At 58.4% G+C, this 11,923-nt stretch overlaps 2 protein-coding genes across 2 annotated transcripts; both read left to right on the top strand.

Moving 5' to 3' along the window:
* Nucleotides 1-598: 598 nt before the first annotated feature.
* Nucleotides 599-3,097, top strand: LOC141998309 (16 kDa beta-galactoside-binding lectin-like). Its single transcript, XM_074971045.1, has 4 exons — nt 599-628; nt 1,224-1,303; nt 2,269-2,440; nt 2,951-3,097. Exons 1-4 carry the CDS (start codon nt 620-622, stop codon nt 3,095-3,097), a joined length of 408 nt encoding a protein of 135 aa, XP_074827146.1. The 5' UTR covers nt 599-619.
* Nucleotides 3,098-8,678: 5,581 nt separating this feature from the next.
* Nucleotides 8,679-11,201, top strand: LOC141998302 (16 kDa beta-galactoside-binding lectin-like). Its single transcript, XM_074971034.1, has 4 exons — nt 8,679-8,702; nt 9,338-9,417; nt 10,384-10,555; nt 11,055-11,201. Exons 1-4 carry the CDS (start codon nt 8,694-8,696, stop codon nt 11,199-11,201), a joined length of 408 nt encoding a protein of 135 aa, XP_074827135.1. The 5' UTR covers nt 8,679-8,693.
* The last annotated feature ends 722 nt before the right edge of the window (nt 11,202-11,923 follow it).

The raw sequence follows: 11,923 nt of genomic DNA, 5'->3' as shown, positions 1-11,923 counted from the left end.
TCCTAGCTAAGAGAACACAATACTAAAAGTTACAAGGGTTAAATAACAGCAACAAGGTTATCAGAACCCCCCCTAGAAAACCCCCAAATCCTAGCCCCTGTTTAACCCCTTACCAGGTCAGAGGACTCTCCTGTGTCCTCCAGACAAAAGAAAGACCAGACAGCACATACCCCTCTAACCACACACACAGTAATATAGTAGAAACAGCCCCTCTTGTGTCCTTTTTATAAGCAAGTAGCTCCCAAGGGAGGCTGGGAGTTGGGAGCTAGGAATGCTGGGAATTGTAGTTTCTTAGCCAATTTGCAAAAGGCTCCATTTCTGATTGGCCTGGGAACGAAAGGGGGCCGGGCCCCAGACACCATCTACCTAATACATTGGTCTTTTCTGCTCTTCCCTATCCAGGGTATGAGCTGGGCTGTGATTGGTCCAGCCCACCCAGACAGCTGGGTCTCAAGGTTCCACTGGCCACACCCCTCTCCTCTCTGATTGGTCAGTTTTTTTGGGCTTGGGGCGCCTGATTGGTCCCAAGGGGGGTGTCCCAGCTATTTAAAGCTCCTGGGTGGGTTATGCCCCTATGTTGGTTGGAGCTGGGTGTTGTCTTGTCTGTGGAGTAGCTGCAATGGAGTGTGTAAGTTGTGGGGGGTAGAGGGGCATTAAGGCTGGTTCTCTGGGGGGTGGGATGATAGCAGTGGGAAGAGATTGGTAGATATGTGGGGTAGGAAGTCTGGTGGCAGGGGGTTGTTGGGTTCTTGGGGTGTCTTTAATTTCTCTCCCTGGGCTGGATGACCCCCCAGTCCTGCCCCTTATTTGTATGGGGGGAATTGTGTCTGTCTCTTGGTAGCCAAGCCCCACCTGGTGACTGGAAAGCTGTGAGATCCCCAAGGTTGGGGGTGGGTGATGTTGGAGGGGGGGCCCAGGTGCAGTGGGCTGGGGGGGTCACAGCTTTGTCACCTGCACCTGTTGGAAATCCATATTCCTTGTCTGCTTCTCCATCTAGTGCCCCCTAGCAGGGACAGGCCCCATTCCTAGCCCCCCTGAGCCAGCTGGTCCCTGCCCTGCGGCTAGGTGGGAGCTGGCTCCTCCTGTGTCCCATTTCCCACCCCCTTGAGCTGGCCAGTCCCATGCCTGAAGGCTGGATGGGGGCCCATTCCCTGTCACCTCTGGGGAGGGGTGGTGGGGGAGTTGCTGGGGGGTGCTCACCTCTCCCCTTCCCCCACCGCCAGGGGATGGTTCTGACCCACTTGAAGGTCCAGCCTGGCGAGAGCATCGCCGTGAAGGGGACGGTGCTTCCGGATGCTAAGAGGTGAGTCTGGGCTGATGGGTATGGGGAGGGAAGGGTTAACCTGATCCCAGGGGGGCAATGCTGGGGTCCCCCTGCTGCCAAACAGCACAGTGGGGGAGTCTCTGGGACCCATGGATGGGGCTTAGCCCTCGCAAGGAGGCAGCATCTTCCTGCAGGCCCCTCACCCCATGGATCTGCATCCTTTCAGCCCCCCTGAATCCTCCAGGGATCCATGTCTCAGCCCTGACCCCCATCCCCACAGCTCCCCCTCAAGGGGGTATGTGCTAGTGGGCTTCCCCATGGGATGGGGGAACTGGTCTCCCCAGGACTGACCCCTAGGGGGCTGAGTCTCAGCCCCCTGCATGGGGTGAGCTCAGTGGGACAGCCTGACAGATGGGGGGGGGGGAGGGGCTGCAGGGGGCCTGGGGCTGGTGTTGTCCCCCCACCAATACTCCCCTCCACCCTGGGAAGGGGCTGGAGGGCAGCAGAGAGGATGCTGGGAAAGCTGGGCCATAGGCTGGTGCATTGTGGGAAGCTCCCAGGTGATGCCCAGCAGGTGACCCTGCTGCTGAGGATGCTGGGAAACTTTCCTGCAGGGCTGCAGCTTTAGCCCAGGGGATTCTGGGAGACTTGCCTGTAACCTGGAGCCTGTGGGGGTCACAGCAGGGGATGCTGGGGGAATTCCCATGATGCAATGCATGTCACTGCAGGGGGCTCCATGATGTGGTGCTGTCCCAGAGGATGCTGGGAAGCTTCCCACAATGCACCAGTGCAATAAATTGAGCAGAGGGGGATTCTGGGAGATTCTCCAATGGTGAAGGGGAATTTCCCATGATGCTCTGCATGGCAGAGGGGTGGCTGGAGGCTTCCCACAATGCAAAGCAATTGGTTGCCCCTGTTTGTGGGGGCCCTGGGGCAGGATCCCTGCTGGCCCCTGGGGAGCTGCCTGGCCCAGTGGGGTCCCAGCCTGTCTCTCTCCCCTCTAGCTTTGCCCTGAACATGGGCAGGGCCGGCTCGGACCTGGCCCTTCACTTCAACCCCCGCTTCGAGAGCCACGGGGACACCCGCATCATCATCTGCAACTCGCTGCAGGGTGGGGAGTGGGGGGAGGAGCAGCGGGAGCCGGACTTCCCCTTCCAGCTGGGGCAGGACGCCAAGGTGAGGGGGGGCACTGCCTAGGGGAAGATCCCAGCTCTCCCTCTGTGGGGTGGGAGATGAATTGTGAGCACCTCTCTGGGGGAGAGCACAGCCCCCTTCTCACCTAGCTAGGGTGGGGTGCAGGGCACTGTCCAGGGGAAGATCACAGCTCCCATTCCTGGTGTGAATTGGGGGGGTGGGAGGGGAAGGGCACTGAGGTGGGGGTAGATCCCATGCTTTCGGGGGCAGGACTCGCTCTCTCTGAAGGCAGCCTTCTCCAATCTCTGGGGCACTGTGAGGAAGATCGCAGCTTCCCTTTGCTGGGGTCAGCTGGATGGAGGGGGGAAAGGGGACAGGGCACTGTGTGGGGAAGACCGCGGCCACCCCATCTCAAGCAGATGAGTCTCTTGCTGGCAGGGATGTCTCCCGTCCTGGTTGGGATGGGAGTGTGTGTAAGGTTGGGATGACATTTAACCCTGTAGGGGGCAGGTGTCTCTGGCTCCGCCCCTCACCCTCTGGCTCCTCCCCCAGATCTGCGTCTCCTTCGATGCCCAGGAGCTGACGGTGGCGCTGCCGGGGGAGCAGCAGCTCATGTTCCCCAACAGGCTGGGGCTGGAGGCCATCGAGTTCTTCTCGGTGGAGGGAGACTTCAGGGTCAAGTCCATCAAGTTCAAGTAGCTCCGCCCCTTCCCTGCTGGCTCCACCCCCTCCATGGGGGATTAAAATCTACCAATAAACATAATCTGCTCGTCACCCTGCACTGTCCCTTGGCTTGTTATTCACCCCAGTGCAGCCTGGGAGCTGGGATTGGGGACCTGGCCCAGGGGAGCTGGTTGGGTGGAGGCCGGGCAGGGAGAGGCTGCTAGACTGGGGGGGGCATTCTCCTTTGGGGACATGGATCTATGTGGCCCCCTATAGGGGAATCTAGGGGTGCAATACTGGAACATGATTAGGAGCCAGGACTCCTGGGTTCCATTCCTAGCTCTGGGAGGGGAGTGGGGTCTTGTGGGTAGAGCAGGGGAGGCTGGGAGCCAGGACTCCTGGCTTCTGCCCCCAACCCCTCTCAGGACCTGACCGAGCCTGGAGCCTCTGCCCAGCAGCTGTTTCCTGGTCCCTGCCCGCTCGGGCTGCTGGATCTAGTGCTCTTCCCTGGGGCTGGCTGTTCTCACCCTCTGGCCTGGCCCTCATGGGGGAGTCTGGGGGCTGCTGGCTCCAGCCACTATGTGAAAGCCCTGGGGTGTTGGTGGGGGCCCAGTACAGGCCTCAGCCCAGGCTTTAGCTGACCAGTGGGACAAGGGAAGAGGAACAGGCCCAGGGGGGAGGTCAGGGCTCATAACAGGGGCTCCAGAGGAGGACAGGGAGCAGAGACCCCCCCATGCTCTGCCCAGAGGCATGACAGTGCCAGGGACTGGAAATACACCCCCCACCCCCACAGATCCCCCCAACATCCTGAGGGGGGCATCTTGGCTGCCACCCAGGGGAGGCTGGGGGGGTGATCCTGTGGCTTTGCAGGGGGTCCTGGTTGGGTTGTGCCAGGTTGCAGATTGATGGAGAGGGGCCAGGCTCTCCCTCTTGCCACGAAAGGGGCTAGGGTTTTGGGGACGCACCTGAGCCCACAGCTCCGCAGAGGAGCCACCAGCTGCTAGCCCCATGGCACCAGCAGGGAGCCCAGGCTGGCCCACCCGGGTCCCTTGCCCACCTTGGGTGGCAGCAGGTCCCACTGCTCTGTGCCAGGGCAGGACATGAGGATGGGGTGAAGCTCACATGTGTAGAGCTGGTTCCTGGATGCAGTTTGGGGGCAGCTGCTGGGCCTAGGTCAGGAGAGGGGCAGGCAGGCAGTGCCCTTCCACAGGGCAAGTGGTCTCTGCACAGGGCCCTGTGCTAAGGGGCTGCTGGGGAGGCCTGGGGGCAGGTCTGACCCGCTGGCTGTCTGATGCCCTCTTCATGGGGAAGGGAGGGGACCCTGTTTCTATGGGGCTCCCTGCATTTCAGCCCCTGCCCTACCCCTCCCATGGCAGCTGGGTGAGTCCTGCTGTTCCCCCTGCAAACAGACCCTCCCCCTGGCCCCTCACTCCTGTACCCAGCCAAGGAGCCCTCAAGGAAAGTGGAGGGCCTCTCTCTATACTAACCCCTAGACCCCATTCTGACTGATGTAGCCTGGCTCCCCACCTCTCCCCCCTGCTCTAACCATTAACCCCACTTTCCTCCCAGAGCCAGGGAGAGAACCCAGGAGTCCTGGCTCCCAGCCCCACACCCACTGCTCTAACCCCCTGCTGAACAGCAGGTCCTGGGACACTTGTCCCTTACCGCAGTAGTTTTGTTCCCTGGACGGTCTGAGCCAGGGATGGAAGGAGGGGGGCTGGGAACGCTGCTGCCTGGGGGCCATGTAAGGCTAGGGAAGAGAGGGGAGGGAGGACCAGAAAGGGGGATGGGTCCAATTTGGAGGATCCCCCCAGATCCCACCATCTGCAGAAATGCAGGGATCCTTCCATGCTGCTGCCTTGAGCCGCGTAAGCCCACCCATGAGTGAACCCAGCAGGGACTCTTGGGCCACTTATTAAGGGACATCCAGGAGCCATCTCAGAGAAGAAAAACATGGCTCTTCAGGGGCAAAGTTTCAACTCACAGGGTAGTTCCCTCTTGGGATGTTGGAGATCTCTAATACTAGGAGTCACACCAGCAGAGCTCCGGCCCATTCACACCAGCTGGGGATCCTGTCTGAGCCCAGCCATGGGGCTATCGGCAAGACCCCACCCATGGAAAGACAGACACCAAATCCACATCCAAACAACAGATGTTCAAGCTTTATTTGAGGGCCCCTGAATGACACCCAGGTCACCTGGCAAATGCTAAAACCAAAAAGGAAGTTTACGTGGGGTTAAGATCTGTTGCAGTGGAAGTAGATGCTCATTTGGGGTCCAGTGTCCACCCCGGGAAGCAATTACAGCTACGAGACTCCATTCCAAAGGACATGAAGATAGCGGCGAGGACAGAGGTCGCTGGAGAGGGCTACAGTGATGAATACGCTCGTATAAATCAGGATGAACCCTGTTTTCAGTGGAAACGAGGTCAGAATCCAGTCCTGAAAAGGCACCAGTTGCGGTTAGACAGGGCTGAATCCTGACCTAGAACCCCAGCATGAATCCAGAGCGAGTCCACCAACGTCAATGGAGGCAATCCTTAAGTCACGTCAACTTGAGTCACTCTGGTTGCCCCCTCACTGAGAGAGGGTCAAACTCCACCAACCCCAGCAAAGCGCAGAGCAGAATCCGGGTCATCGCCTGTATCCCCCCCAAGACCCATTAGAATTATACTGAATATATCTCACCCATGAATGTCTTCCACAATGGAGCAACAATGGTTTCTACTATCTGGGGGACGGGAAATCTGGGCCATTTTGCTTGTGAGCCTCTTCCACAATTAACCCGTTTTGTTCATTGCGCTGGGCTTGTTGAAGAGCTAACGCCCCCCACCCCAGTAGCTAATACATCTTCTTCACCATCTCCAAGAGCGGTCCAGCTGGGATGTAGTTGACCATCTCCGCCACGGTCTTCACGATGTTCCTGCTGAAGACTCTTGCCACACAAGTGTCCCACCGGGGCATTTTGATGTTGTACTGGACTTGCCCTTCCACATGGAAGATGGATATTTCATTCTCCTGCGTGCCGGACACGAAGACCAGCACCGTGGTCTCGCTTTGGATGGTCATCCTGGCGTTTTGCTGGATGCAAAGCGGCTCCTGGGAGAACTCGCTCAGCGCTAGATTGAAACAGGCCTTGAGCTCCTTGGTCAGCCGCCTCCGGGACTCCAGACGCGTCCGGACCTGGAGGAGCCGCTCGATGCTCAGGGGTTCTGGGAGGCTGGATTTAACCACACACCCACCCATGGGTCATCCTCCGACCTTCGCTGGGACTTGATCGCCGGAGACTAATACAATCTACAAAGGAAAAAATTGGGGCTAGTTCCCTGGAGACCTGGGTTCACACCCAGCCCCCTGTCACAAGTGAGATGAGTTTTCATTTGGTCTCAGCCTAGTTTGGTTAGTAGACCTAGTTGAAATAAACTGGAAACTCAGTAGACCCCCTTGTGACATGAATGCTGCCGAGTTCATCATCATTTTTCGTCTCCACTTAGAGGAGTCTAGTGGGTTGTGGGGGGCGCAGCTGTGAGCCAGGACTCCTGGGTTCTATCCCCAGCTATGGGAGGGGAGCCAAGACTCTTGGGTTCTATCTCTGGGCCTTCCACTGACTGTATAAATGTCCCACTTTACATATGGAGAAATGGAGGCACAGAGTGGGGAAGATACTTGACAAAGGTGGCTGGTGTTTTAAGATCTCCCAAGGGAATGCACCATTGCCTGGTCTTTCAGTCACCACCCTTGAGACTTCCAACGGGGTCAGAAACAGGGGTCAGAAGCTGGTGACTAGGTATGGGCCCGAAATGTTTTTCCCATCCCAGAAACATTTGAGATTTCAAGAAAAATTTGCTGTTCTACACCTGAACTGAAGTGAGCCCTTTCCGAGTCCTCTGTGCAAAACCAGAGAGGCACCCGGTACGGACCCACCCCCTTATTTGGACCAAAAATTCCATCGTGGACCCCAGCAATCTTCCCAACGAAGCTGTCTTTGACCCTGCCCCCTTCTGGCAGAAAGTTTCAGTTTCCACTAACTTTTGGGGGTCAAGATTCCCAGCCCGTTCTGCTCGCTGCCCCTGCCCTACCCCAGCAGCATGGGAAGGAGGGTTAAAGTTCTGCTCCGGCTACATGGAAGAAAGCTACTGGCTCCTCTCCTCGGTAGAGTTCCTCCAAGGTCACTAAGGGTTACGTCTACACTGCAGTGCCAACCTGCTGCACTGAATTGGAGGCCCAGGTTTGGGCTCGGAGCGACATGTGCAGACATTAGGCTCGGGCTAGAGACACGTCCACGCCGCAGGGTTGAGCCCAAGTCTAGCCCGAGCCAGAACATCTACCCTGCAATTTTATAGCCCCCAGCCCAAGCCCCAGTCAGCTAACCCAGGCCAGCCAGGGGTTGTTCATTGCCATGTAGACGTACCCATGGTCAGATACTTTTCCTCCACTCCAGGCTGTTCATGCTCAGCCAGAACCCCAGAACTTTCCCCCTTATTCCCACACACTCTTGTTTGCTACTGAGCATGAAGCCAGGGGTCAGATCCTCCCCCACACCCTAGGGATCAGCCCCCTTTAACCAGCTGATTTACTTGGATTAACAGTGACTCAGGGCATGGACAGTCTCTGCACAGCACGGCAGGTCCTGCAAGCTCAGATGGGACTAGAACCCAGGAGTCCTGACCCACACATGTGCTCTCCTCTCACCCACTAGCCCCCATTCCCCTCCCAGAGGGAGAGAGAGAACCCAGGAGTACTGACTCCCTGCTCTAATCCACCAGACCCCTTCCCAAGCCAGGGAGAGAACCCAGGAGTCCTGGCTCCCAAGCCCCCTGCTCTAACCACTAGACCCCCCCCCCCCCCCAGAGTCAAGGAGGGAACCCAGGAATCCTAACCTTAAGCCCTACTGGAATACACTTGTATGCAGCCGTCCCTCAGTGAAAGTACCCCCCAGGCAGGGCTATCCTACAGCAGTAGGTTCCACAGGTTATTAAAAACACTCATCAAGACACACTGGAAAGTTAAAACATTCCTAGCTAAGAGAACACAATACTAAAAGATACAAGGGTTAAATAACAGCAACAAGGTTATCAGAACCCCCTCTAAAAAAACCCCAAATCCTAGCCCCTGTTTAACCCCTTACCAGGTCAGAGGACTCTCCTGTGTCCTCCAGACAAAAGAAAGACCAGACAGCACATACCCCTCTAACCACACACACAGTAATATAGTAGAAACAGCCCCTCTTGTGTCCTTTTTATAAGCAAGTAGCTCCCAAGGGAGGCTGGGAGTTGGGAGCTAGGAATGCTGGGAATTGTAGTTTCTTAGCCAATTTGCAAAAGGCTCCATTTCTGATTGGCCTGGGAACGAAAGGGGGCCGGGCCCCAGACACCATCTACCTAATACATTGGTCTTTTCTGCTCTTCCCTATCCAGGGTATGAGCTGGGCTGTGATTGGTCCAGCCCACCCAGACAGCTGGGTCTCAAGGTTCCACTGGCCACACCCCTCTCCTCTCTGATTGGTCAGTTTTTTTGGGCTTGGGGCGCCTGATTGGTCCCAAGGGGGGTGTCCCAGCTATTTAAAGCTCCTGGGTGGGTTATGCCCCTATGGTGGTTGGAGCTGGGTGTTGTCTTGTCTCTGGAGTATCTGCAATGGAGTGTGTAAGTTGTGGGGGGTAGAGGGGCATTAAGGCTGGTTCTCTGGGCAATGGGATGATAGCAGTGGGAAGAGATTGGTAGATATGTGGGGCAGGAAGTCTGGTGGCAGGGGGTTGTTGTGTTCTTGGGGTGTCTTTAATTTCTCTCCCTGGGCTGGATGATCCCCAGTCCTGCCCCTTATTTGTATGGGGGGAGTTGTGTTGGTCTCTTGGTAGCCAAGCCCCCCTGGTGACTGGGAAGCTGTGAGATCCCCAAGGTTGGGGGTGGGTGATGGGATCCGCTAGGGCTGAGAGGGTCATGTTGGAGGAGTAGCCCCAGGTGCAGTGGGCTGGGGGGGGGGGTCACTACTTTGTCACCTGCACATGTGGGAAATTCATATTCCTTCTCTGCTTCCCCATCTAGTGCCCCCTAGTAGGGACAGGCCCCATTCCTAGCCCCCCTGAGCCAGCCAGTCCCTGCCCTGGGGCTAGGTGGGTGCTGGCACCTCCTGTGTCCCATTTCCTGCCCCCTTGAGCTGGCCAGTACCATGCCTGAGGGCTGGATGGGGGCCTGTGCCCCATTCCCTGTCAGCTCTGGGGAGGGGTGGTGGGGGAGTTGCTGGGGGGTGCTCACCTCTCCCCTTCCCCCCCCACCACCAGGGGATGGTTCTGACCCACTTGAAGGTCCAGCCTGGCGAGAGCATCGTCGTGAAGGGGATGGTGCTGCCGGATGCTAAGAGGTGAGTCTGGGCTGATGGGTATGGGGAGGGAAGGGTTAACCTGATCCCGGGGGGGGGGGCAATGCTGGGGTCCCCCTGCTGCCAAACAGCACAGTGGGGAGTCTCTGGGACCCATGGATGGGGCTTAGCCCCTGCAAGGAGGCAGCATCTCCCTGCAGGCCCCTCACCCCATGGATCTGCATTGTCTCAGCCCCCCTGAATCCTCCAGGGAGCCATGTCTCAGCCCTGACCCCCATCCCCACAGCTCCCCCTCAAGGGGGTATGTGCTAGTGGGCTTCCCCATGGGATGGGGGAACTGGTCTCCCCAGGACTGACCCCTGGGGGGCTGGCTCTCAGCCTCCTGCATGGGGTGAGCTCAGTGGGACAGCCTGACAGATTGGGGGGGGGGGGGGCTGCAGGGGGCCTGGGGCTGGTGTTGTCCCCCACCAATACTCCCCTCCACCCTGGGAAGGGGCTGGAGGGCAGCAGAGAGGATGCTGGGAAAGCTGGGCCATAGGCTGGTGCATTGTGGGAAGCTCCCAGGTGATGCCCAGCAGGTGACCCTGCTACTGAGGATGCTGGGAAACTTTCCTGCAGGGCTGCAGCTTTAGCCCAGGGGATTCTGGGAGACTTGCCTGTGACCTGGAGCCTGTGGGGGTCACAGCAGGGGATGCTGGGGGAATTCCCATGATGCAATGCATGTCACTGCAGGGGGCTCCATGATGTGGTGCTGTCACAGAGGATGCTGGGAAGCTTCCCACAATGCACCAGTGCAATAAATTGAGCAGAGGGGGATTCTGGGAGATTCTCCAATGGTGAAGGGGAATTTCCCATGATGCTCTGCATGGCAGAGGGGTGGCTGGAGGCTTCCCACAATGCAAAGCAATTGGTTGCCCCTGTTTGTGGGGGCCCTGGGGCAGGATCCCTGCTGGCCCCTGGGGAGCTGCCTGGCCCAGTGCGGTCCCAGCCTGTCTCTCTCCCCTCCAGCTTTGCCCTGAACATGGGCAGGGCCGGCTCGGACCTGGCCCTTCACTTCAACCCCCGCTTCGAGAGCCACGGGGACACCCGCATCATCATCTGCAACTCGCTACAGGGCGGGGAGTGGGGGGAGGAGCAGCGGGAGCCGGACTTCCCCTTCCAGCCGGGGCAGGATGCCAAGGTGAGGGGGGGCACTGCCTAGGGGAAGATCCCAGCTCTCCCTCTGTGGGGTGGGAGATGAATTGTGAGCACCTCTCTGGGGGAGAACACAGCCCCTTTCTCACCTAGCTAGGGTGGGGTGCAGGGCACTGTCCAGGGGAAGATCACAGCTCCCATTCCTGGTGTGAATTGGGGGGAAGGGCACTGTGAGGTGGGGGTAGATCCCATGTTTTGGGGGGCAGGACTCACTCTCTCTGAAGGCAGCCTTCTCCAATCTCTGGGAGACTGAGGAAGATCACAGCTTCCCTTTGCTGGGGTCAGCTGGGTGGAGGGGGAAAGTGGGCAGGGCACTGTGTGGGGAAGACCGCGGCCACCCCATCTCAAGCAGATGAGTCTCTTGCTGGCAGGGATGTCTCCTGTCCTGGTTGGGATGGGAGTGTGTGTAAGGTTGGGATGATATTTAACCCTGTAGGGGGCAGGTGTCTCTGGCTTCGCCCCTCACCCTCTGGCTCCTCCCCCAGATCTGCGTCTCCTTCGATGCCCAGGAGCTGACGGTGGCGCTGCCAGGGGAGCAGCAGCTCAGGTTCCCCAACAGGCTGGGGCTGGAGGCCATTGAGTTCTTCTCGGTGGAGGGAGACTTCAGGGTCAAGTCCATCAAGTTCAAGTAGCTCCGCCCCTTCCCTGCTGGCTCCACCCCCTCCATGGGGGGTTAAAATCTACCAATAAACATAATCTGCTCGTCACCCTGCACTGTCCCTGGGCTCGTTATTCACTCCAGTGCAGCCTGGGAGCTGGGACTGGGGACCTGGCCCAGGGGAGCTGGTTGGGTGGAGGCCGGGCAGGGAGAGGCTGCTAGACCAGGGTGTATGTGGGAGATTCTCCTTTGGGGACATGGATCTGTCTGGGACCCATACAGGGGATGGGATCTAGGGGTGCAATACTGGAACATGGTCTAGTGACTGGGAGCCAGGACTCCTGGGTTCCATCCCTGGCTCTGGGAGGTGTCACGGAGTGTGGGGGAGTCCAGGCCCTGCACCCCTCTTCCTGGGATTCACTGAGACTCTCAGCCAGCCAGTAAAACAGAAGGTTTATTGGACAACAGGAACACAGTCCAAAACAGAGCTTGTGGGTACACCCAGGACCCCTCAGTGAAGTCCTTCTGGGGGAGCAGGGAGCTTAGACCCCAGCCCTGGGGTTCCCTGTGTTCCTCCACCCAGCCCCAAACTGAAACTAAACCCACCGAGCAGGTTCCCTGCTGCAGCCTCCATCCACATTCCTGGGCAGAGGTGTCACCTCCCCCTCCCCCTCCCGGCTCAGGTGACAGGCTCTCAGGTCTCCCGTCCCCAGGGCACATTCCCAGGTCAACACTCCCCCCTCCCTGCTGCGTCAC

This window comes from Natator depressus, chromosome 14 (genome assembly GCF_965152275.1).
Source record: "Natator depressus isolate rNatDep1 chromosome 14, rNatDep2.hap1, whole genome shotgun sequence".
Lineage (NCBI taxonomy): Eukaryota > Metazoa > Chordata > Testudines > Cheloniidae > Natator > Natator depressus.
Note: the sequence above shows the minus strand (reverse complement) of the source record. Positions and strands in the feature narration are given on the sequence as shown.

What these genes read in the sequence shown, in the direction of transcription:
- LOC141998309 (XM_074971045.1), top strand. An exon ending in GTGCTTCCGGATGCTAAGAG is followed by an intron (nt 1,304 to 2,268) that starts GTGAGTCTGGGC and finishes TCTCCCCTCTAG; the next exon opens with CTTTGCCCTGAACATGGGCA. An exon ending in AGCTGGGGCAGGACGCCAAG is followed by an intron (nt 2,441 to 2,950) that starts GTGAGGGGGGGC and finishes CTCCTCCCCCAG; the next exon opens with ATCTGCGTCTCCTTCGATGC.
- LOC141998302 (XM_074971034.1), top strand. An exon ending in GTGCTGCCGGATGCTAAGAG is followed by an intron (nt 9,418 to 10,383) that starts GTGAGTCTGGGC and finishes TCTCCCCTCCAG; the next exon opens with CTTTGCCCTGAACATGGGCA. An exon ending in AGCCGGGGCAGGATGCCAAG is followed by an intron (nt 10,556 to 11,054) that starts GTGAGGGGGGGC and finishes CTCCTCCCCCAG; the next exon opens with ATCTGCGTCTCCTTCGATGC.